The 25,470-nt window shown below is 38.3% G+C and overlaps 1 protein-coding gene across 4 annotated transcripts; it reads left to right on the top strand.

Annotated features, from left to right (window-relative positions):
* The first annotated feature begins 217 nt into the window (after positions 1-217).
* On the top strand, positions 218-25,323 carry ckap5 (cytoskeleton associated protein 5). Of its 4 annotated transcripts, XM_079604553.1 has the most exons (46): positions 218-351; positions 1,607-1,693; positions 3,255-3,448; positions 4,635-4,841; positions 4,932-5,103; positions 5,258-5,390; positions 6,404-6,504; positions 6,589-6,702; positions 6,783-6,887; positions 7,010-7,099; positions 7,185-7,349; positions 7,448-7,576; positions 7,997-8,140; positions 8,236-8,334; positions 8,448-8,558; positions 8,665-8,757; positions 8,844-9,029; positions 9,443-9,537; positions 9,639-9,696; positions 9,932-10,057; positions 10,660-10,799; positions 10,958-11,132; positions 11,288-11,401; positions 11,534-11,662; positions 12,514-12,708; positions 13,150-13,282; positions 13,517-13,614; positions 13,910-13,984; positions 15,546-15,671; positions 15,779-15,928; positions 16,006-16,209; positions 16,619-16,754; positions 16,848-17,041; positions 17,729-17,895; positions 18,148-18,171; positions 19,093-19,266; positions 19,387-19,507; positions 19,667-19,846; positions 20,025-20,212; positions 20,323-20,398; positions 21,341-21,529; positions 21,612-21,749; positions 21,841-21,924; positions 22,110-22,269; positions 22,356-22,498; positions 24,566-25,323. In XM_079604553.1, the coding sequence occupies exons 2-46, from the start codon at positions 1,637-1,639 to the stop codon at positions 24,779-24,781; spliced, it is 6,108 nt and encodes a 2,035-aa protein (XP_079460679.1). In that variant the 5' UTR covers positions 218-351; positions 1,607-1,636; the 3' UTR covers positions 24,782-25,323. The 4 variants fall into 4 exon arrangements, with proteins under 4 accessions (XP_079460679.1, XP_079460681.1, XP_079460680.1 ...); XM_079604555.1 differs by lacking the exon at positions 13,910-13,984; XM_079604554.1 differs by lacking the exon at positions 18,148-18,171.
* Positions 25,324-25,470: the final 147 nt, after the last annotated feature.

Below are 25,470 nucleotides of genomic sequence, written 5' to 3'. Positions count from 1 at the left end.
ACACACACACACACACATATTTAATTGCTTTTTATTTTGTTTGTCAATGTCCCAAAGTTTGGTTCCAAAACCAAAAGTATATTCTTTACTGAAAACGTGATAAGACAATTGATTCTGTAATTGCATGCTCACTTCACTTTAACATTAAAACACTAAATATTCATAAAACCTGTATAAACCACAAAATGCACTATACAGCCTGTAACAAATGAAATTGGACGTTTGAATGAAAACTAGGCGTCTCCTCCCTCTTTCTCCCCGCCCTCGGAGGCGTTTCAAAGCCCGGAGAGTAATGACCAAATATCGGTCCCAGCTGATGAAGATCGCCCTGTCTTCCCTCTCTAAAAGCAGGTAAATAAAACTGATATATGAAATTGTGATCGGAGATTATTACACTAAAGCACTTTGAAGCGTTTCGGCTTCATCATACGTTGCTGCGTGTTATTTGAGGGCCTCGGTTTTAGTGACGGACTGAATAATATCAAGCCGCTTTTATATCTGTGACAAACAATAGTGTGAGTCGGGGTTTTCATTTTACTGTCACATGTCAGGTTTGATGAGATGATGAGGATAAATGTTGACATTTTAGTCGTTGTGGAAAGCTATGAAAATGGCGATATTTCTTTGAATCTCGTGATGGTTTAAGCTGTTGCAGGACTAACGTTAACAGACAGTCAGTCAGGGCCGCGTATGTGCTAACAGCTAACCGGTATATTTAAATTTAGCCATATTTACACCCTGAAACTAAACAAACCATATAAGGGAATTGTTTTATTAAGACGTGAAGATTAAAATTGCAGTGTCCTGTTTGAATTAAGACCCTATTTGAACGTCTTAATCTGCAAAATGATACGGGCCGAGCGACAGTGGTTGCGGGTCACTAACGGCTCTGCTGCACCCCGATAGTGTTTGCACATGTGATGCGCTGCAAACCACTCTAACGTTTTTAAATGCCTCACACTACTTTATTTATCATTTTCTTGACTACTAAATCATTTAGACGGTTGCCATTGCTCTGAACACTCTTTGTTTGCTTCTATGTTTGTTTTGGGCGGGCTGAATTGGAGGCGCTTTCTGCATGCACACACGTTTCTTTGGCATAGCCTGAATGCGTTTAATGGTGTTTTCCCCACTTAAAGCCTGGGCTTTGTATTTAAGTATTTACATTAAGGCTTGGATCGATATATGTAATATGAAACTAGGCTCTTCTGGGAGATGCATTAGTGGATGTTGCTCTGCTTTGCAGATCTGGATTATGTGTGCATTTGCTGTGAAGTGAATCAAGGCATTTCTTCTGTCTGGCTGGAGATTGTTGTTGAAATGCATGTGGATATTTCAAAGTGCTCTGAACTTTATGTACTGTGACAAGCTAGTCTAGTTTCCCATGCCATGTGAATTATATTTGTTCTTAATGCTTATGGTTGATGTTAGTTGCAAGCACCAGATGAGCTCAAATATGTCAATTTAATATTGAACCTGACGTTATCTGAAAATCTGTTCTTAAACTGTATCCTTTGCTTATTTAGCATATGTTTTTTTGTGTAAAAGTTGTTCTGTTTTGTATGGCGTGTGAGCAGCAACCAAAGTTTCCCCTTCTTTTGTTTAGTTGAATAGATCAGACCGACAGAAAACAGCCATGGCGGATGACAGTGAATGGATGAAGTTACCCATCGACCAGAAATGTGAACACAAGGTGAGCGATCCAGGCTACTTTTTTTATTTTGGCCCATCAAAAATCCCCTGACAGTGTTGGAAGACCAGCTTGTGTTCGAAGAACCAAACTGTCAGCAGTTTGCTCGCCCTATTTGTTTAGAGATGAATGCATGCAAAGTGAAATAAATGTGAACATTCTTTATGGAAATCTTAGACCTTGACGCAATGAATCTCATTTAGCTAAATGGTTTAACCTAGCTATGTTTTTTTTGCACATCATATCAATAAGTGAAAAGTATAATAAAATAAAAAATAATGTTTATACCAAAATTTGGACATTAGCCTATAAACCCTTGTTCAAAAAAAATGTGCACTAAAGATGTTTTGTTTGACATTATGTACACACAGCCTACATTACATATACAAAAGTTTGGGTTTTGTAGTGTTGATAGTGTGAAAAGTCTTATGCTCACCAAGGTTGCATTCATTTGAACAAAAGTACAGTAATATTTTGAAATATTAAAATTTAATAGAACCAAAAACTGAATTATCAGTGTCATTACTCCAGTATACACTGTCCTGTGATTCTTAGGAAATCATTCTAACATGCTGATTTGCTGTTGAAGAATTATCTTATCAAACTATTGTTGAAAAGGGATAAATTCTTTATTTTTAAATGTAAATCTTTTGTAACCTTATACATTTCTTTACTGTAATTGATCACTTTAATGCATCCTTGTATTTTGTTATAATACTGATTAAGTTAAAATAATATATATAATAAGTAATTATTGTATAATATATAATTTAGTATTTTAGTATTTATTTTTAACTATGGACATTGGATAGCTTTCCTTAGGTGAATCGTGAATAGGAATCTTAGGTGACATGTTGTTTACATATGACGTCTTCCCACAGTTTAAACTGATTGGGCGATTACACATGTCTTTATTTCAGCCAATTGCAAGGCATCTTTCAACATGCCTTTTGATGTTCATTCATTTTTTTTTTTTCTTGCTGATACTTGCAGTTAAGGGGCGGGGATGATCAGGGGTGAGAGTAGTGTGCAGCACTTTCGTTTGAAACTGTTTTCACAGACCAGGCTTAATCCTAGTCCTAGACTAAAATATTTTTACTGAAAGAAACTTGCACTGACATCTCCTAAAATATGTCTGTGCCACTGTTTTGTCTTAAGATGCACACCACCACTAATGTTTTTTTCTAAGGCACATTTATAAAAGCTTCTTAAATGCCCTAATTAAACTAAGGCCAAATCCTGGCTTAATCTAAGCTCTGTCTGTGAGACCGTGCCCTTGTTTTTGACTCATTAGTAAATTGATACATTATTGGTCACACCTTTTGCTTGAGTTTTATGATAAAAATGTAGTAATTGGTATATTGTTTTATCAACCTAAGTTTTGTGCATGTACTGCACATTGTGATTTTAAATGATAAAGCATGTTGTGTAGTTCGTCTATTATAAATAATGGCTGTTAAACGTACGTCTGCTTCTAAGGAAAGTGGGCCAGTTAGTTACCTCAAGTCACGAGCTCATTTATTTTATTTTTTTTGGTCATTATTGATCTTCTGGTTTCCCTTAGATTTGGAAAGCAAGATTAAATGGATACGAGGAAGCATTGAAGCTCTTCCAGAGGATAGAAGATGAGAAGAGCCCGGAATGGGGCAAATACCTTGGACTTGTCAAGAGATTCGTAACAGATTCCAATGCCGTAGCCCAACTCAAAGGACTAGAGGCAGCACTTGCTTTTATCGAGAATGCACACGTGGCTGGAAAGTAAGTGGCTTTACTTTTTTATGGTGCTTTTTGGACAAAAAACAAGTCGCAACCGAAATCTTTGAACATGGCGCTAGTCGCTAAGTTTTGAAATGAGTTTCATGAACCGCTGATTTTGTTCTTAGCTTTTCTCTCGATCCCTGGGCAGCTCTTATTTTCCTCCGAAATTCTTTATATGGGATAACATTGAGTTTTCACAACTGAGTTGCAGGGATGGAAATTAGCACCAGCCAAATGCTGGTGATTTTGTGTTGTGGCTAGTAAACTCGCTTCACCTACCAGCCACTGTGGTGGGTAAATAAAAGTAGCATGCGGTTTCACCCTGACACTTTTAGAGGAGGCACATCTTGAGATTTTACCCTATGGAATAAACGGCGTAAGTATTGTAGATCTTGTAGTATTAATTTTGACATGCAGTTACACATTGTCGGTTAAAAACAAGAAAGTGGCTGGTAAAAACTTTGAGTGGCTGGTAGATTTTGGAATCCACCAGCCACAGTGGCAGGTGAACAAAAAAGTTAATTTCCATCCCTGCTGAGTTGTGGAACAAAGCAGAAATGTGATTCCTGGTGAAGGTCTATTTTTGGATCGAGGGAGAGTCATCAGGCAAAGTAGGAACGCAGCAGTAGCTATAGTCTTTAACCCGTTTAGAAAACCATGGAAATATATATTTTCCTCAGTTGACTTGAGACATTCCGATCTTCATGAGGATGACAGAAATTCCTTATTTTTAAAAAGCATCAAAGAAACGGTTTCAAATTTGTGCTTCTCCCTCCATCGCTTTTCATTAGGCCTATTGAGTTGGTGTCTTTATGACTGTCTGTCTAAAACCAGATGGAGTCATTTAGTCATTGTTAATGGTATGATAAACTCTTTCATAGAGTATTGATTGTTTAATTCAGTTGTGATAAAGGAGTGATGTGAAAATGAGTAACTTCCCTTCCATGATGTTTGTGTTTTGGTGATTTTGCTCAGTTTGCTTTAGGGATAATTAGATAACTGTAATCGTCAGATAACGGATGAAAACAAGAGTATTGTCTGGTGTTTGTCTTTAGCTATTTGTGCCACCAGAAAGGTCTTCAAATTGATGCGCTAATAAGGAGCATACCTGCTAAATGTTGATCTGTTGGGCTTAGTATCCATTATGTCTTAATGGGATCTAATGGAAATGACTCTTATCTTGCAGGACAACAGGGGAAGTGGTTTCTGGAGTAGTCTGCAAAGTCTTCAACCAGCCCAAAGCGCGAGCCAAGGAACTGGGGAGTGATATCTGCCTCATGTACATAGAGATTGAGAAAGCAGAAGTGGTCCAGGATGAGCTGATCAAAGGCCTGGATAACAAGAACCCCAAGATTGTTGTTACTTGCCTTGAGACACTAAGGAAGGCACTTTGGTGAGTTGGCAATTTTTAAAGCTGTTAACCATCACTGTACTTGCCGGCACTTATTCAGCATAAAAAACTTGTTTATTTGTCCTTTTTCAGTGAATTTGGATCGAAGATCATAACGCTCAAACCTGTAGTAAAAGTGTTGCCAAAACAGTTTGAGTCTCGAGAAAAGGCAGTTCGAGACGAGGCCAAATCGCTGGCGGTGGAGATCTATAGGTGGATCCGCGATGCCCTGCGAGCTCCTCTACAGAATATTAATTCCGTACAGGTGATACTGCTATTCTCCATTAAGTTTTCAAATGCAAAATTTTGGCTTAAAAATATGCATCTGTTGTATTTGAACGTTCATAGATATTTTATTTTATTTTTCTGGCTTGTTAATGCAAGTTTTAATATTACTCATTCGTCCCTTTTTCTTTTAGTTGAAAGATTTGGAGGAAGAATGGGTGAAGCTCCCAACTACAGCTCCTAAGCAGACCAGGTTCTTGCGCTCTCAACAGGACCTGAAGGCCAAGTTTGAGCAGCATCAAGCTGCAGGAGGAGATGATGCGGACGGTGAGAATACAGCATTCAATTTAAACCCGATCATCAAGACAAAGAGTGTGTTTACATGCACATTCTTAAACCGATAATGCTTAAGCCGGCAACGTGTGTGCTCATGTAAACACGTTAAACCATTTTCCTTTATCACCAATTGACACAGGTAGATTTTGCCAACTACCCTAATTTCAACCGGCAAATAAACACCTTAACCTGCGTTCTGTCGGCTTATTGAAGTGCGCATGTGTGATGTGACGTCCTTACAGCAGATTTAAGCGCATCCAGCCACAGCGAGTGTTTTGCGCTAGGGGAGAAGAAATATTTAGTAAACTCCGCCTTTTTCTTGACCAAGAAACATAAATGTTTTCTCATCTCGTGCAACCTAAGGACAAGTGGTGCAGTTGTAGAGAATGAGTCTCGTTGACATTTTGAAATACTCTGGGGTTTTTCATGCTTTATTTAACATAACTCGCACAATAAACAGTGAAATGCATGAATATTTACGTTTTGAAGTCACCGACGGGCAATGTTTTTTTTTAATAGTCTTGTAAACGTGGTTTACTTGCATTGCTGGGATATTGATTTGCATGTAAACGGGTAAATTGGGTTATTTAAATAAACTGATTTTTGATAGTTATCAGTGCATGTAAACATGTTCAATATTGATATTGTTTTTATAATCCTTCAGATTGTTTTTTCAAATCCAGTCTTTATAATTGTCTGTCTGCACTACCGTTTTGGATGTAATGAAATCAGATCTGTTTGTTCAGACCTTGTAGTCCGTATCTACATCAGTTTCCATAGTGAATGAATTAGTTGCTAGCACAAAGCCAAGAGGCTTTCTTTAACAACAGGCTAGCTGTCAGTCAGTGTAGAATAGAGGACAAAGTACTAAAAATGTACTCTAGTTATAATATATAGTATTATAATGATACATAATACTAATATGTATTTTATATATTATTATTTTTTTAGTTTTGACTTATAAATATGCCTACATTAATATTAATTTAAATTTCTGACCATAGGGGACAATGAGGAGACAGAAGTTGCTCAGGTGGATCCTTATGAGCTCTTGGAAGCCGTCGAGATCCTTTCAAAACTTCCTAAAGACTTCTACGAAAAAATCGTAAGTCAGAACAACAATGTGAATGTATTAATCATCATTGAGTTTCGTGTCAATTTAATTTGTCATTTCACCTCCTTGTCACAGGAAGCAAAAAAATGGCAGGAGAGGAAGGAAGCGTTAGAGGCAGTGGAAACTTTGACTAAGAACCCAAAACTCGAGAATGGAGACTATGGGGACCTAGTCCGAGCATTAAAAAAGGTAGAAGTTCTAGTGGAATTCTGGGTAATGGCATTAATCTCTGAGCAAGGTCATAACCACTTCCTTTATTATTTTTTTAGGTCATTGGGAAAGATGCCAATGTGATGCTAGTGGCCATGGCAGCAAAGATCTTGGCTGCACTGGCAGCAGGACTGAGGAAGAAGTTTGGGACATATGCAGGTCTTGTAAGTGCTCTTCATGACTTAAATTGTCAAAAACACTCACCCTGTTTTGTCGTGTCGAGGCGTTAAGCATAAACGGACTGGCGTTTCATTGGATAATTTTTTTCCCTCTGAATCTTTTCAAGGTGGTGCCAACTATCTTGGAGAAGTTCAAGGAGAAGAAACCTCAGGTGGTCCAGGCCTTGCAGGAGGCCATTGATGCAGTCTTCCTTACTGTGAGTATTCAAAACGCATGGTGGCAAATGGCAGACGATAATTTGAAATTTGATCAATTATTAACTCGGTATAACTGTATTGCAGACAACCTTGCAGAACATCAGTGAAGATGTTCTATCAGTGATGGACAACAAGAACCCCTCCATCAAGCAGCAGGCTTCACTGTTCCTCGCCAGAAGCTTCTGTCGCTGCACCCCAAGCACTTTGCCAAAAAGCGTTCTGAAGCCCTTCTGTGCAGCGTTCCTCAAGGTACAGATTCCTCTCCTGTCAGTGCGTTAACTCTTTCTGAATGCCGGCAACTGTGTTCTTGGTCTTGTTTAGTAAGTTGTCTCTTTTTTTTGGTGCAGCAAGTGAATGATTCTGCTCCGGAGGTCAGAGATGCTGCTTTTGAGGCTTTAGGGACAGCCATGAAGGTGGTAGGGGAGAAAGCAGTCAACCCATTTTTAACTGATGTGGACAAACTCAAGTTGGACAAGGTAAAAACATGTTTTAGCATTGCATTTACATTCTCAGTGATACACCAATATTAAATTCTGGTGGATGCCAACAACTGATAATTGTTTTCTATACTTTCTATAGATGTCTATACTAGTTTTGTCTGAAACTAAAAATGGAGCACAAATCAATCATCTTAAATACTACACCACTTAGTTTAGAGTATGAAAAAAAAATGGATATTCATTTTGAAATTTGCCAAAGATTTGTGGAGATTATGTATGTTATTGTATCAACCTGTTACCCTGTAAACTTCCTGAAATTGCATAAAACAAGCCAATCGAATAACTTTCTTCCCCCAGTTTTGCATGCAATATGCACTAGACAGTTGGTGAACGAACGGTGGGAGGAGCTAGTGCAGAAGTTCATGGCTCTTCCTTTCATGTTTTCTGCATAAATAGATTAAAGAATGTGCTGATAAAGTGGAGCTTGTTGGCAAGAAAGGAGGTGGTGGAGTAGAGAAGAAAGAGAAACCTGCTCCAAAAGCTCCTGTTGAAGCACCTGCCAAACCATCCGGGCCTCCTAAGAAAGCTCCTCCAGCAAAGGTAACAGTTTTTATTTGATCATTTTATCTTTCTTTTTTTAAAGTTTTTAAAAAAAATTAAAAAAAAAAAATTTTTGTCATGTTCTTCATGAACAGGCTGCAGGACCTCCCAAGAAGGGCAAACCTGCCTCTGCCCCAAGTGCGAAGTCCAAGAAAGGTCCAGATGCTAAGGAATTTGTCGAGACGGAGTTATCTGTATGTCTCCAATCTTTTATCGACACGTTAAATATTTTCATTAAACTGATGGCTTGACCAAAAAATTATTGTTTTGTAAAATTGTGAAGTAATTGAATCTGTGTATTCGTCAGCTGGAAGTGTGTGAGGAGAAGGCGGCTGCTGTGCTCCCAGCGTCCTGTATGCAGCTGCTGGACAGCGGCAACTGGAAAGAGAGACTTGCTAGCATGGAGGAGTTTCAGAGGGTGACTTGTGGATTTTGTGTCCACTTTTTGTGCCTTTTTAAGCTCTTGTAATGATTTCAACTTGAGGAACATCCTCTAAACTTTTGCTTTATCACATTCTGCTCAGGCTGTGGAGCAGATGGACAAATCTGAAATGCCATGCCAGGCTTTAGTCAGGATGCTGGCTAAGAAACCTGGATGGAAAGAGACCAACTTTCAGGTAGTCCTCTAACATGTAAGGCTCTTTAGTTCTCAGGATTTGGCATTCGATCAGGTGCTAGTTTTCAGTATGTTTCACTTCTGTAGGTGATGCAAATGAAGCTCCACGTTGTGGGTCTAATTGCACAAAAGGGATTGTTCTCCAAGACATCCGCGCTGGTGGTTCTGGATGGCCTGGTTGATAAGGTCGGTGACGTGAAGTGTGGAAGTAACGCTAAAGAGGCTCTCACTGCGATTGGGGAGGCCTGTTCTCTGCCGTGGATTGCTGAACAGGTTGGTGTTTGATTTAGAATAAGAAGCCTTTTATTATTATTAAATGATTAATAATTAAAGTTGACTACTTTTTGGATTTTATTATGTTACATTTAGTTATAAATGGTGTTCTTATAGTATTTTATATTTATTATTATTGTTACGTTTAAAAGTAGTTGTTGGTGTTAAACTTGTCTAATAATTGTTTGATTTATTAAATTATTTAGATTATTATGGCATCTATATAACAATAACCAAAGTATTTATTTTATATAATAATAATAAAATAAAACCAATTTCATTTATACTTAATATTATACAGAACTGTGTAGTAGTTGTTAAACTTGTCTAACAATTTATTTTTATTTGATATTTATTTTTATTTATTAATATTGACTTTTTTTTAATTGCTCTTTTTGTTTCTCAATTTTCAGGTTGTTTCTCTGGCATTCGCTCAGAAGAATCCTAAAAACCAGGCAGAGACGTTGAACTGGTTGGCCAATGCTATGAAGGAGTTTGGATTTGCAGGGTAAGTGCTATATACCTGGGCTTTTCTTTATTTTAGTTTTTTTTCTTCATGCAGTTAATTTTCCTCATTTCTAAATCTGAATTTTATTCCCCATAATCCAGAATAAACGTCAAGGCGTTCATCAACAATGTCAAAACTGCTCTGGGTGCCACAAATCCTGTGAGTAATTTTGAGTCATGGTTTCAGTACACATAATCATACTTCTATTGGGCCTTTTGAGTGAAACGACATGTTTAATGGTACTTTTATGTGTAACACTTGCTAATAGTGATTAATAAAACACAGTTGCCTGGAATATTACAATATTATATTGGCCTTTGTTCATAATGATCTTCAAATCCATTTGTCAGATGTAATTGTGTGTAATGATGAGCTGTGTTCATGTTAAATTCAGGCTGTGAGGACATCAGCAATCGCTCTGTTGGGAGTCATGTACCTGTACATGGGCGCTCCCCTGCGCATGTTCTTTGAAGATGAAAAACCAGCCCTCCTTCAACAAATAAATGCTGAGTTTGAGAAGGTAAATATGGCCTTTTGAAATGCAGTAATTGAAAGTGACCCTTCCAACGAGTTGACTTGACCATCAGTGGGTTTTAGCTCACATTTAAACCTGCTTTATGTACATAATCAAGTGAACACACCTGTGTATTTATTGTTTTATTTTGGCAATGCCAGTCCCTCCCTATCTAGCTTATACCAAGTACCTTTATGGGGTGTGTTTGTCTATTTTTACTGCTTCATTGTCTGTAATGCTGCCTATGTTTACCCATTACAGTAATGGTGAGTTTATCAAAGCAGATAGTGTGAAAATAAGATTGTGAAACAATTGATGTATTTGCAACTAATCTTCCAAAAGCATTGATTCATTGAACATTGCAAATTAAAGAGTAAAGAAACAAAGAAGTAAAAAAACATAAAAATGTTAACAAAAGAAAAGTGAACTATTATATATTTTCTGCTGCTGTCATTTATTTTAAGACCACATATATTAAATAAAATGGGACTGATTTTGAATTCATGCTGACTTTTATAGAACACAGTTGCTAAAGTTTGAAATCCTTATATTTATTTGAGTTTTCTTGTTAAATCTAACGTTTCACCTTATCGTGCTATCTTTCATAGATGCAGGGCCAGTCTCCTCCCGCCCCATTCCGTGGTGCCAAAAAAGCAGGAGCTGAGGAGGAGGGAGATGCGGCTGAAGAAGAGGAGGTGGACGGTGGACCCGGAGACATCATGGACCTGCTGCCCAGAACTGATATCAGGTCAGTGAGTGTGGCAGTGCTTCAAAAACCTTATCTTTTCAAATAATGGATCCATCAGGCATCTTTTGGATGCTAGTAGGAATAAAAAGGATCTGGTAGGAATAAAAAGGATCTGGTAAAGAGGTTTTTTTTTCTTTTCTTTTTTTTCTCATTCTCAGTGATAAAATCACATATGACATGGTGACAAAGATCAGTGACAAGAACTGGAAGGTCAGAAAGGAGGGCCTTGATGAGGTCGTGGCCATCATTTCTGAGGCCAAATTCATCCAGCCAAGCATCGGCGAGCTACCGATGGCACTGAAGGGCCGTCTCAATGACTCCAACAAACTACTGGTAACGTACATTTCGTATTAAACTAATATCTGAGTCCTGTTTAGCATTTATCACATGTATTTAATTATTTTTTTTGTTGCCTATTGCCACTCAGGCATTTCAGTTGAAGCATTCTATTAAAGGCATGGCTGTAATGTCATAAAATGTGTTTGTAGGTCCAGCAGACTCTCAATATTCTGCAACAAATAGCCACTGCCATGGGTCCATCACTCAAGCAGCACGTCAGGAACCTGGGAATTCCAGTCATTACCGTTCTTGGTGACAGCAAGGTATGAAACGCTGTATGCACTGATTGCTGCATGTCTGTTTTACACTTGTTGTGCTCCTTGTCTGGCTGTTCAGATAACTATTTAATGCTCTAGTTTGAGGTTTCTAATTTGCTTGAAATTTGACTCTTTCAGGCTAACGTCCGTGCTGCTGCCATGACGACACTGAACGCTTGGGTGGAGCAGACTGGAATGAAGGAGTGGCTTGAAGGAGAGGACCTATCAGAGGAGCTCAAGAAGGAAAACCCCTTCCTCAGACAGGAGGTACATCACTCACGTTTTAACCCTGTAAAGCCTGACATGAAATTATGATAGCTTGTAATGCAAGTCAGAGAGATCTTATTAGAGGCTACTTGCATGAAATGCATTAAAATCATTGTCACTATATCTACCAATAATGTCTTTATAATAACTCATGTGTATATAACTTGGTTTTATCAAAGTTCTGTAGTTTTTACTGTAAGGGAGCAAAACATAATGCAATGCAATTCACTGATTGAGGGAAGTACAATATAAAAGTTAATATTCTTACAATCATGGAGGATGGTTTTTATACTGTAATTTTGTTAATTATATTAAAAGACCTTTCACTTGCCAAAAAAAGTATAAACTACCTATCAGATGACATGTAGATTGTGTGCTGGTTTTTCAGCAAAGCATTGGTCATCCTCATTAAAAGAATATTCACCCAAAAATGAAAATTGTCAATCACTCACTCTCAAATTGTTCCAAACCTGTATGAGTTTCTTTCTTCTGTTGAACACAAAATAATATATTTTAAAGAATGTTGGTAATCAAACAGTTGACTGTAGCCATTGATTTATACTCATAGTAGGAAAAAAATAATACTATGGAAGTCAATGGGGACCAGCAAATGCCTGGTTATATAACTATACCTTTTAATTTAGAGGCCTTTTTTGTGTATTGGATATGATACAATAGGCTTTATAGGGCTAATTTCAGATCTGGGAAGTATTTGTTTGTTCTAACAAATAAATGGCATTAAAGCAAAGAGTTATGGTCAAAAAGCCACACGCAACTCTTTTTGACAGGTTATTTTTATCCGTTTTATTTGATCAATGATCGCAAGCTAAAATGCTGTTTAAATTCTGTAGTTGCTGGGCTGGCTGGCTGAGAAGCTGCCCACCCTACGTACGGTGCCCTCAGACCTCATGCTGTGTCTGCCTAACCTGTACGCCTGTCTGGAGGACCGCAGCGGCGACGTGCGCAAGAAAGCTCAGGATGCCCTTCCCACCTTCATGATGCACCTGGGCTACGAGAAGATGGTCAAGGCTACCGGCAAACTGAAGGCAAGTGGGAGATGCCCTAACCTTGGAGCCGATGCGCAGCCATTACTCCAGTCTTCAGTGTCACATGATCCTTCAGAAATCATTCTAATAATGTGACCCGTTCATTCTGGAAAAATGATTCTGAATGGGACAAATGAAAAATGTAAATTTTGGTACATGCATTATTTTGATGTTGTTGTTTTTTTAATAGAAAATGTGAGAACTCATTTTTAACATTTGCTCATTGCGATTTTTGCCAGCACGAATCCTGAATTTTAAGTAATCTTTTGTAACATTATTTTTACTGTCACTTTTGATCAATTTAATGTGTCCTTGTTGAATAGAAGTGTTAAATAAAAGATCTTAGTGACCCTAAACTTATGAATGGTAATGTATATGGTTAATAAGACCAGGAGAAAAGCAGTTGTGTAACGTCACTCTTGCCCTCTCGTTTTTCTACAGCCGGCTTCAAAGGACCAGGTGGTTGGCATGCTGGAGAAGGCCAGGGCCTTGATGCCAGCCAAGCCTGCAGCTCCTGGCAAAGCTGCAGCTTCCAAACCCGCCTCCAGTGCTCCTGCTGCCAAACAAGCTTCAGGTTCACTCGCTTTCCCTTTGACCACAGCTAGCATGACCACCCCTGGCTGGTTTGAGGGGTGGGCAACTGGCCCTTAAGATCCACTTTCCTGCAGAAAGGTCATTGGATCTCAAGGGCCAGATTTTCCCAGCCCTGCTTTTGAATCATATTTGTGATGTAAAATCAGGTATTCTGAACATGTAAATTAGACCCATTAAAGATGCAGGACTCAGCTTGAATGTCTTTATTTTACAGCTCCAGCCAGGAACCAAAGTCCCAGTGAAGACTTCAGTGATCCAGAACCCAAACCAGACACTAAGAAATCTAAACCAGCTGGTCCTGCAGCTAAAAAGGTGTGGCACATTTCAGTGTTTCTGTTTTGTCTGATTTTGTAGGGAGTTTCTGCTCATGAACAATTTAAAACCTTGTCCAATCTGTGATTTGAAACACCAGGTCCATAATACACATAATAGGGGCTTTTCATGGGAAGACTGATATATATGAAAAAAATGTACACAGTTAAAAAAAAGCCTCATTTGAAAGTGGATGTAGGTTTATGCCCATTTTTCTAAAATGTTAAGATGAATTGGGGTCTGTATTCTAGCAGTTTAAATGTGTTGCTCTCTAAAGTGTCATTTTGTGCACTAGAGAGAGAGCATGGAGCTCAAGGTGAAAGGAGAGAAAGATAATGCTAAACAAAACAGGACAACTAGCAGTGAGAAGGTATTAGTATCTCCCATAGAGCACCAGTGAAGCTGGTGTGAGGTGGCACGTTTTGGTGGGGAAGCACTGCATGTAATGTAAACTGATTCACAACCTTCCCAAACCCCTCTATGCACACCTTGGCAATAGAATAACCAATGGCTAGTCAATTTTTTTGTTTACTCAGGGCTCGAAATTAACTTTTTTACTTGGTAGCACTGGTGCTCCCAACTTCAAAAAGTTAGAGCACCAGCAAAAGTTAAGGAGCACCCACCAAAAATTAAGGATCCAGAGAGTATATTCACCTACACAGAATTATTTCTGTGTTACATATTCCTTATTATCACGGAATAACTTGAACTGGAACTAGAATTAAAGATTATAGTTTGGATGTAAACACTGACGTCTACAGAAGCGATCAAAAGAAAAGCACTTTTTGAAAGTAACATGGTAACATCTGTCAGCGTTCGTTTCATCTTCTCTGATTCAGCCTTTTAAATTTCACACGTGACAACGGAGCGCAGTAAAAGGGACTGGGAGTGATTGACAGCTAATATTAACCAGTCTAAAATCTGCATTAAAGTTAAGAACGTAACCCGTTTCACACACGATGCGTTTGCAGTGCGCAACTGATCCGTGGCTGTATACACAACTTTGGATTCAAAATAAAAATGGTAAATAAATGTTATCACCGTTTATATATATAAAAAAAGGTTTTCAGCATTGCGATTCTTTGTATGCAGTACAGTTATACACTCGTTTATAGACATATTCACGTTTAAACACAATACATTCAATGTGTTACTATTTTATAGGTTTATATATTAAGTTGCTCAAGCAATTGGCAAAACATTTAAACTTGTATGTTAAAAATCACAAACATTTTAAATGAAAACTTACAATTGAAAAAAAACAACAAAAAAAAACGGGCAACTCTCATACCTTCTTTTGCATTTAAATGTTTATACAAGAAATCCTGTGGTTCATAAAGAGCTTGTTTTTCCACCTCCGCTAAGAGACAAGTACCATCCATGATCTGTCTCCTTGTTGAGGTAAGGTGTTTTCTTTGCTTTACCCTGGGCTTAAAGTAAAGAAAAATAGTAGTATTATTTAAATTCATTTATGGTGAGATTACTACATTTTCATGCCAATCTGTGTTCATTTTGACCACGAACCGTGTGCTGTCACTTTAATTCAGTGCTTGCATCACAGCAGAAATAGACTTGGTGTGAAACCCAAATATATTTTTAGGTCGCACAGATTAAAGTTCAGAGCAATTTCGAGCCTTGTTACTCTTGAGCAGCAACTTGGTTTCCCCCCCCCCCCCCTCCCCCCCCCCCCCTCAAACTCAAATGTTTTGACTAGTGTATTTTAACCATGCAAAAAAGTTTTCAAAATTACTTTAAAAATAAAATTTTAAACCGTTTAACAAATACCGGTAGTATTAATTTGTCAAAATTCTTACTGTCGGTTAACTGCATTATGAGCATCCCTACTATAAAACTTGTCCACATGAAGTACCAGAACTTGAGACTTTGGTGGTTCAGTGTAACAACTGTTTTTTTTTTGTCTGGTACTTTAGGGTGTTGTTGGTAAGAAACCTCCAGTTAAAGCTGGGGTTAAGGACGAGGAGGACAGATCTGGTCCCCTCTTCATCCTTGTTCCCAATGCTAAAGAACAGAGGATCAAGGAAGAGAAGGGGTTAAAGGTGAGCAGCTTTTGAACTGTCCTCGTGAACAACATTTGTCCGCAATATTTAGTTGCGCCGTTAGGCTCGTCTGTGTGCTTGGTTACCAAATCCCAACTCTTCTCTAGATTCTGAAGTGGAACTTCATGACTCCTCGTGACGAGTATGTGGAGCAGCTGAAGACTCAAATGTCGACATGTCTGCCCAGGTGGCTCCAAGATGAACTCTTCCACTTTGACTTTCAGCGCCATGTAAAAGCTATTGGAGCCATGATCGAGGTTAGTCGCGTCATAGCAATTGGCGGCTCTGCAATCATATCAAATTGTGCTAGACTTATAACTGTTATATTTTTCAGCACCTGGAGCCAGAGTGTGAAGCTGTGATTAGCTGTCTGGACCTGGTGTTGAAGTGGTTCACCTTGCGGTTCTTTGACACCAACACCAGTGTGCTGATGAAAGTCCTGGAGTTCCTCAAGCTGCTCTTCATCATGCTGAGCAGGAAGAACTACCAGCTCAGCGACTACGAGGCCTCGTCCTTCATCCCCTACCTGATCCTCAAGGTGGGTCTTTATCCATTATATTTGGACAACGAAGACATCTAATTAGTTGAAACCGAGCGACAACCTTCCAGTCTCTCTCGTGAAGACAATACGGAAGTGACTTAAACTGCAATTCATCGACTGTCCGCTAAAAGGGAATCAATTCCATATATCCCCCATGTTAAAATGCGTTGTCGAGTATCGAGAGAACAACCAGCTCTGTTTTTCAGTCGTTTTCCTCTGAACATGCACTCATGGATGTCTGACAATTTTATTGGCTCTGTTGAACCTCTAATGGCTTTACATCAAGTCAGCTGTCACTTTAGCGGGAGGCCCTGTGCTGCGACGATACTGCTTTTTTTTTTTTTTACAGTCTATGGTTGAAACGCAGCCTAACATTGTCCTTTTCGGTGTCCTGTCCTCTGCGCAGGTTGGAGAATCAAAAGATGTGGTGCGCAAAGACGTCCGTGCTATTCTGACGATGCTGTGTAAAGTCTACGCAGCCAGTAAAGTCTTCCCCTTCCTTATGGATGGAACCAAATCAAAGAACTCCAAGCAGAGATCTGGTAAATGCCCATGGAGTTTTGATTTCTCAAACAAACATAAAAACAGCCATTTTACAGTAGTGTCTTCATCTTTTGGTTTTATTTGTTCCTCAGAATGTCTTGAGGAGCTCGGATGCCTGATTGAGAACTTCGGTATGAATGTGTGCCAGCCGACTCCGGCCAAGGCTCTTAAAGAAATCGCCATTCACATCGGAGACCGTGACACTACGGTCCGCAATGCTGCGCTCAATACGGTCGTGGCTGTCTACAACACCTGTGGAGAGCAGGTCTTCAAACTCATCGGCAATGTAAGACGCCAGTTACCCTCAGACAATAATGAATAATTGTATTATATATATATATATTTTATTTTATGGGTACCCAATGCATAACTAAAAAAACGCATGCATAACAATTGCTGAAATAAATGTATATTTATGTTAAAATTAACTAAATTACAAAATAATTAGAATATTATTTATATAAAAAAATTAGCATTAACAATGAGCAATAAATTGGTTAGTCTTTGTTAATGTTAAAATTGTAACATTTCCATTTGTCAGCTCAGGTCCAATAAAAAAATATATTAAGAGACAACTTTTCATTTCAACATTTACTAATACATTAAAATAATGTTTAATAAATGCTTTAGAATTTATTTTCATTGTAAGTTCATTAACTGATAAATGAATGTTAACAAATGGAACCTTATTGTAAAGTGTTACCATTTATACATTAGATAGCAGCTTCATGATTCTGTAATCCTATTAGAGTATTTTCACAAAAAATAATTTGTTAAAGAGAATTAGAGCTCTGACGCTGTCAAAACAAAGGTCCCGTTTCTGGTGCATCGGGGAAACTGATAAACACATTGGCTAAGAATGAAAAAAGTCAAATATCGGCTGATGTATCGCCTTCACCACCTGTAGTAAAAGTGAAAGGTTCATGTTGGATGTGATTTTGTGCTAAACTTAAATTGTTTTATCATTGTCAAGCTCTCCGAGAAAGAAATGAGCATGCTTGAGGAGAGAATCAAACGTTCGGCCAAGAAGACGCCCGCGCCCTCAACCAAACCGGAGCGACCCCAGAGAGAGCAACCCACCAATCCCAATGCAACCTTCCTCCGCAAGCCTGCTCAAGAGGAAGTGCCAAACAAGCTCAAGTATGTACCGTTAGGTCTTCGTACTTTTCATCAAGTCATGCACTCTTAAATGATCATTTGAAATGCAAGGGTATTATATGGACAAGTTTGCCAAAATGGGATTTCTTGACCCATGTGTAATACTTTCTATTGTCTAATTCTGTCTCAGTCTCATTCTTTCCTCTTGTGTCATTGCATGTAGTTTCTTAATCCTGAGCCTTTCTCCTCTTCTCTTACTATTCCTTTCTTTTCTTCGCTGCCCTCCATGGACAGAATAATGTATCGCACTTACAGGATGTAAGTACTGCCGTACTGCTGTAGCCACTGCTCACAAGGCATCTGAGATCCTGGAGGTCTAGAGATCACCAAAAAAAACTGGAGTGAAATATAAGGGAGATTATTAGATTATACGGTTAATTTGACACAGCTAAATATTTTTTCAGCCTTGTTTGATTCTTCTATGCATTTATGATTTTTACAATTGTTTAATGTAAGGAGTAAAATGCAGTACAAATAGTTTTAAAGCAAAGCACGTTTTCACAGTGATTCACAAAATGAAAAATATAACATTTATGCACTATATAATTGTGAAATACTATATTTATGCACCAATATACTAGTTATATAATATAATATAGTAATATACCATTTACTGTTATATATTTAGTTTGGTAAAAAAAAGAAAAAGAAAGGAAGGACAATCTCATGCTCACAAGGCTGCTTTTTATTTAATAGAAAACATTTTAAATTGTAATATTAAAATTTTTACTTATTGTCTTCTATTTTAAAATGTGATTTATTCCTGTGATGCAAAGCTGAATTTTCAGCAACTATTAATATTCTAAGATCCCGATTTGCTGCTCAAGAAACATTTCATGTTATCAATGTTTAAAACAGTTGTGCTGCATTTGTTGTTGTTGTGGAAGCCTTGGTTTTTTTTTCATGATTCTTTGAATAGAAAGTTCAAATCAACAGCATTTCTGCTATGTATATGAAATATGTTTAATACAAACTTGAGTGGGCTCAAATGAATCACTGAACCAGTTTTAAATCGTTTAATCGAAACTCAGTTTGAACTTTACAAAGGGATCAAACAAACAAAAAATCATTGTAAGTGGATATACGCTTTAATCCTTACTTTTGCTGGCACTGAATCAGAATTTGGGGGGATAATTAACAAAATGCAGCAGAAGTGACGTTTTCCTCCATTTTCAACAGTCAAGCTCGGGCACAGAACGCTCACTTGGAGCAGTCGTCTCCGTCCATCCCTAAAGAGTTTCAGCTGGATCTGGACGTGTTCGAGAACAACCACACATTTGCCAGTGAAATCCCTGACCTGGTGCAGCACAAACTGGATGAAGTTCTGGAGCCAGTCATGATTCCTGAGCGCAAGTAAGTTCGACTCAAAACAAGACCTCTATTGGGCTGGTTAAATGTAGATTACATTTACTTCTGAAATGCTGTGGTGAATCACTCTTGTTAAATGGTTTAAATCTTATTTTTGGTGTTTAGGATTCGTCCGGTCTCTCCTCATTTCGACGACATTCACAATAGTACTGCCTCCACCATCAACTTCGTCATCTCACAGGTGGCCAGTGGGGACATTAACACTAGTATCCAGGCCTTGGCACAGGTGGGTGTCCTGCTTCAATGGTTTGGAAATCACACCTTTATGTTCATAGAATTTATATGCTTTGTTACACCATGTTATAGCCAGGGACAATGTTTCTAGAATGAAGGGGGTTTTGGCCAAATTAATATGCGTATGACATTTCCCTGTGACACCCTGCAGATCGATGAGGTCTTGAGACAGGCGGACAAAGCGGAAGCCATGTCTGGACACATCGACCAGTTCCTCATCGCCACCTTCATGCAGCTGCGGCTCATCTACAACACGCACATGGCCGACGATCGGCTGGACAAGAAGGACATCTTCAAACTCTACAGCTGCATCATCGGAAACATGCTCTCTGTGAGTGCTGCTTTACTTTTAGTTTGGGAAGAGGAATTTCTGAACGCATTGTATTGCCAGAAACAATCCGCTTTTGTTTGCAGGAAATCATTTACGCATTAAAATGCATCGAGTGTCTGCAACGCGAACAAAAGTCATTGTTCATTGGTGTGCTGAGTCACTGTGTGTCTGTTTCCAGCTGTTCTCGATGGAGAGTCTAGCACGGGAAGCCTCCATGGGCGTCCTGAAGGACCTGATGCATGGTCTGATCACGCTGATGTTGGACTCCAGAGTGGAGGACATCGAGGACGGACAGCAGCTCATTCGCTCCGTCAATCTGCTTGTGGTTCGGGTGCTGGAGAAATCCGACCAGACCAACATTCTCAGGTTAGCAGCTCTGCTGGGATCCAGGCCAACACCTTCAGTGTTTTTACAGCATAGTACACAAAACACCGTAATCGATGGTTGTAGATTAAAGGTCATGGTTTTCTTTCCAGTGCTTTGCTGGTGCTGCTGCAGGACAGTCTTATCAGCACCGCCGGCTCCCCCATGTTCTCGGAACTTGTCATGAAGGTACAACTATCACTTTGTTTGTGCATATATGTATATTGTAGGCAGAACTCTTGACAATACTTCACTTTCCACACTTCAGTCAAATCATGATGGCTAAAATTATTTAATTAGCCATTACTTTTTATAGACTTTGATTACACACCCAGAAGTCATGTCAATTAAGTGGGAAATATTTAGGTGGGACCTTCAATTTATTTTAATGATTCAAAAAGATAAAATTGTTCAATTATGGTTAATTCCACTCACGCACCCAGAAAGGTAATTTCAGAGATATTTAAACATGACGTGCACTGATGAATCCTACGCAATAACGCATCGTCATTTTATCATAATTGCATTTTTCTGACTAGTAAAAACCATTACCGTCATTTTTAAACTCAGTGGCACCTTGGAAACTTTATGAATGCTCCCAGTTGACTTCTGTGACATCATGTAAAAATAAAATTGGCATCAGTCTGTACAGTTAAAAATAACACGCATTTCATCTGCCTCTTTATTAGCTTATTGGGTTTTTGTTTTTTTTGTCTAAAAACAAAAGCCTTTTCACATCTATATTCATCCACAAAAATGGCAGCACTAATTATTTCTAAATCTCCAAGTCAGTGTTATTATAAACAAATGTTGTTGTAAAGAATAATTTTCTGTAATTTAAATAAATCTGTAATAAAATATAAATAAGATGGAAAAAAAAATCTTCTTTTTTGCCAAGGCAACAATTATTTTGGGTTTCAGTACTAAATGTACTAAAACCTGAAATAAAATGCATTAAAGCTATATTTTAAAAAAAAACATGTATTTTTTTATAGTTGTATTATGTATTATACATAATGCTAAAATATACTACATGCATTTTTTTTTTTTTTTTTTGGTATTTAAAAAAAAAAAAGGTTCTTGAAATTGTTTTGCTTTCATATGTTCTTCAAACATGACCTTTCTCTGCAGTGTCTATGGAGAATGATCCGTTTCCTGCCTCAGACCATCAACAGTATTAACCTGGACCGCATCCTGCTGGACGTGCACAACTTCATGAAGGTTTTCCCCAAAGAGAAGCTCAAACAGCTCAAGAGTGACGTTCCCCACCGGACACTGAAGACACTGCTGCACACGCTCTGCAGGCTCACCGGATCCAAGGTACGCTTGACCCGAATAGAGCCTGGAAGTTCTCCGTGAAACTTTGCTTTTGCTGAAAGTGATCAGTCAATGTCTCTCTCAGATATTAGATCACATGTCCATGATTGAGAACCGCAATGAGTCCGAACTGGAAGCTCACCTGAGGCGGGTGGTCAAGCATTCTGTAAACCTGTCGGGACTCAAGTCTGACAAGAACACAGAGAAGGGCGCCCTCAGATCGGTATGTTCTGCGGAGTCTCGACTCAAACATTCATCTTATGAAAACTTCAGTGGTTGAGCTGGTTTCTTCAATTGTATTTTAATGTGAATAGGATGACAAAGTGATCAAGGCCAAAGTGAGTGACATCCTGTCTGAGATCTTTAAAAAGATCGGCTCCAAGGAGAACACTAAAGAGGTACACTGCAGCTTAGGAAAGTGTTGTGGGAAATAATAGGGATGAGCATTGGCATGTACTGTATATCCAAATCAGTCTATATCATATCGAATCGTGAAATGTCAATGCCTAGCCCTAGGAAATAACCAGAATTAATTGCCATGGTCTACTTGATATGTTATTCAAACGAGGATGTTGTTTGTCAGGGTCTGACGGAGCTGTATGAATATAAGCAGAAGTACTCGGACGCAGACCTCGAGCCCTTCTTGAGGAACACGTCCCAGTTCTTCCAGAGCTACGTGGAGCGAGGACTTCGCATGATTGAGTCTGAGCGTGAAGGAAAGGGCAGAATCCAGACTTCCACAGGTGACTCACACCAACCTTTATGAAACCTCAAGTTTTCTCTCCTTCATTTATTTGTCTGTCTCACTGAGGTGTGTGTTGTCTCTCAGTCATCCCTCAGCACAGCACAGACTCGTATCTGCCGGGGTCCAGCGCTGTGCCCATCAGCAGTAACGGAGAAGATCTGAACGCCGCCGCTTACTACGAGAGACTGAAGATCTTACGGCAGCGTCGCGGCCTTGAGAACTCAACGGTTTGTCTCTTATTAACTTGAGTCGATAACTGTAATAGTGTCTCGACTTATTTCATCATATTGCTACAATCTTTAGGTAATGAAACTGATATTTATACGCAAATGAGCTGATTTATGTGAATCCAATACAAAGTAAAAAAAAATGTTTTACTTGACTTTGAGCAGCTTTAGCTTTTGAAAGCATTCTTTAATGAATAATTTATCATTTAAACTAGAGGTCGACCGATAGTGGATTTTACCGATAACGATAGCTAGGTTGGGCCATACTTGCCGATAACCGATTAATGAACCGATAGTTTTTAAAATTGATACTGGATAAAGACAAACACTCCAAGTAAAACAGTGCTGAACTTTATTATAAAAATAAAAAAAACTGTATTGAACCATGAAAACATGCTAAATTAAATAAATATATAAATGTGAATAAATATTTAAGTCAATAAAAGACATTCATTCAAACTTAAACAAAAAGTAATACTCTAAATAACAAATAAAACCATGTTACATTCAAAATGTAACTATTTAACTGTTCTTTTCAAGCCAACTTAATAAAAAAGTAACAAAATTTGTATTAAAGTGAAATCGAAATCGAATGCTTTTCTGATTCGTTTATGTTTCTGTCGGCTGTATGAACATATCAGTTTGCTTACGTCTCTAGCTTTAAATATGCAACTTCTCTGCATATTTAATGCATAAAAGTGACCAGCTGGATATGAACTAATGCAAATAGAGGTAACAATTATGACATTAAACATTCGGGTCGGACTTACGTTTATGTTTGTCAGTGTTTTAACCGCTTGAGGTACTAATGTTAGCGTCCTCTCAGCCTCGAAGGCAAACAAACATACGGTTGTGCTGTTCTTTCTCTACTAATGCAGCATTTAGTCAACAAATTAATCACTTTATAATGATATGACAAAATGTACTGTATACATACATTTGAGCTGTCGGTGCTTTAAACGCGCATCTGATGTCAGCGCTCTCCACGCAGCATACGCTCTCAGTGCAGCACGCAGAATCACGTGTCGAAATAAACAACACGAGGCACGAGTTTTTATTACACCTCTAGAGGCCGCTCTTGTACTGCATCATGCCAGCAGACCCTTCTCAGCTCTTACACTGTGTAATGAATGACAGCGTGCGCTTCTCAGCCGCTCCAGCAATGGACGCAACCAGGAAAAACTATCGGTATATATTTTTGCCGATAACGATAGTTCCACCAGTCAACTATCGGTGCCGATTAATCGGCAAAACCGATGAATCGGTCGACCTCTGATTTAAACAGTATTTTTCTTTTATTACTTATGACAATAAGACTTTTAATTTAATTATCAATTACAGTGAATCTAAAAAATATTAAATGCATGCATTTTTTTTTTTTTAGGATTTATAGAAGTCGTTTTTATAGCTAATAATTAATGTAAATCAAATATATTTTGTTGATGACTATTTGACATTGTTTTATTATATTAAATTCAAAAATTTAGTTAAGAATTTGTTAAATTAGTTAACTTTAGTTATTGAAGTATTTGGTTATTAAAGTATCATACATTAAATAAAAAATATATTTGTTCTTATTGATATTTGCTTTAATTATTGGTGAGAAATATTAGTCGGTTGTTGCTGTTAAGTTTAAGACATTTAAAAATGTGTTCATGCACATTATACCTCTGTGCTAAATATTGTTTAAGATTTCACATGACTGTTTACCGAAAGAAAAAAGGGACTTATATTATGAAGTGCCCGGAAGTGCGGTTGTTGTTGTTAGCGCACTAGCGAAGTGATGGTATGTTTTGGTGCGGACGAATAAAAACGGATGATCGATTCTGAAGTGTATCTTTTTGAGTAACAGTTGCATGGTTATTTTTTATTATTACTTATAAAGTCCTAAAATTTGGTAAGGCAAAATTTCTTATTGATAATGTTTGATGAATTAATTTAATTTGGATTCATTTTTTTTATGTTGACAATATTTAACGTATTGCTACTTTAACAACTAAGATTTAGGAATACAATTATTTGCAACTCCTTTTTATATGTTGTAAATAAAAGTGTGTCCTCCTGCAGCCGGAGGAAGACCGACCTCCTCTCAGCTCCCTGAGACCATCGGTGGCCTCCTCCACAGACATGCTCCACAGCAAACTGTCCCAGCTGAAGGAGTCCCGCGAGCACTTCCAGCAGGAGCAGACCCACTCCCACAGCCCCACCCGCTCGTCCTCCCCCGCCTCCAACCTGGACGACCTCAAAAAGAGGCTGGAGAGGATAAAGAGCAACCGGCAGTAGATCAGCGCCTCGTCTTCATTTTACGCTAACGCACTAGATAGTCAGCCGACTCCCCCTAAACTCCATCCCAACGTCTTTCAGGGTAAACGCGTGCATAGATTACGGTTATGCGAAATAGGATGAAAAATAAATAACTCCGTCTGTCTACATTGTATAATATTAAGTAAACATTTTCTGTATGTTAGTATTGTGCACAGTTGTTTTTGTACATAAGTTGGCTAACCTTACCAGGCTTTTACGTGTCATTTAGAGTTCTCAGTGTACAGCTCTCTTGTGCAGAATGCTGTAATGTGTAACTGAAGCTTGTTTTGGCGTTTTAAATAGACATTTTAGAGAAATCTAAATTAATGTCGCTTTCACTTGGTCAACTCCTATCCGTTCAACACTGTTTGCCATTTTTGCTGTTCTCTTTCTGCTCTCTCTCTCTCTCTTCCAAGCGTCTCTGAAGCTCAACTTTTGAAGGATTGATTCCTTTCTTTTAAGGAGCATGGCATGAAGTACTGGATGTTTCTTTTTATGTAAATAAAGTTTGCATTACTAAAGGCTGTTAATTCAGTTTTTCTTTTAATAATATTCCCAGCATTTTGCACTCAGTAGAATGTTGGTTATTGATTCATTGTTTTGTTTTTTTATTGTCCAACTGGGATTAGTGTTGAAGTGTTGCTATTACGTTTAAGTGTATAATCTAT

The sequence above is a fragment of the Phoxinus phoxinus genome, assembly GCF_949152265.1.
Source record: "Phoxinus phoxinus genome assembly, chromosome: 25".
NCBI classification, from domain to species: domain Eukaryota; kingdom Metazoa; phylum Chordata; class Actinopteri; order Cypriniformes; family Leuciscidae; genus Phoxinus; species Phoxinus phoxinus.
This window is presented reverse-complemented; position numbering and strand designations above follow the sequence as displayed.

Excerpts from the sequence above, each read along its gene's own strand:
- ckap5 (XM_079604553.1), top strand. The coding sequence starts at position 1,637 with ATGGCGGATGACAGTGAATGGATGAAGTTACCCATCGACCAGAAATGT. Across the intron at positions 1,694-3,254 it reads ACCAGAAATGTGAACACAAG|ATTTGGAAAGCAAGATTAAA; the intron begins GTGAGCGATCCA and ends GGTTTCCCTTAG. Across the intron at positions 11,133-11,287 it reads ATGACTCCAACAAACTACTG|GTCCAGCAGACTCTCAATAT; the intron begins GTAACGTACATT and ends ATGTGTTTGTAG.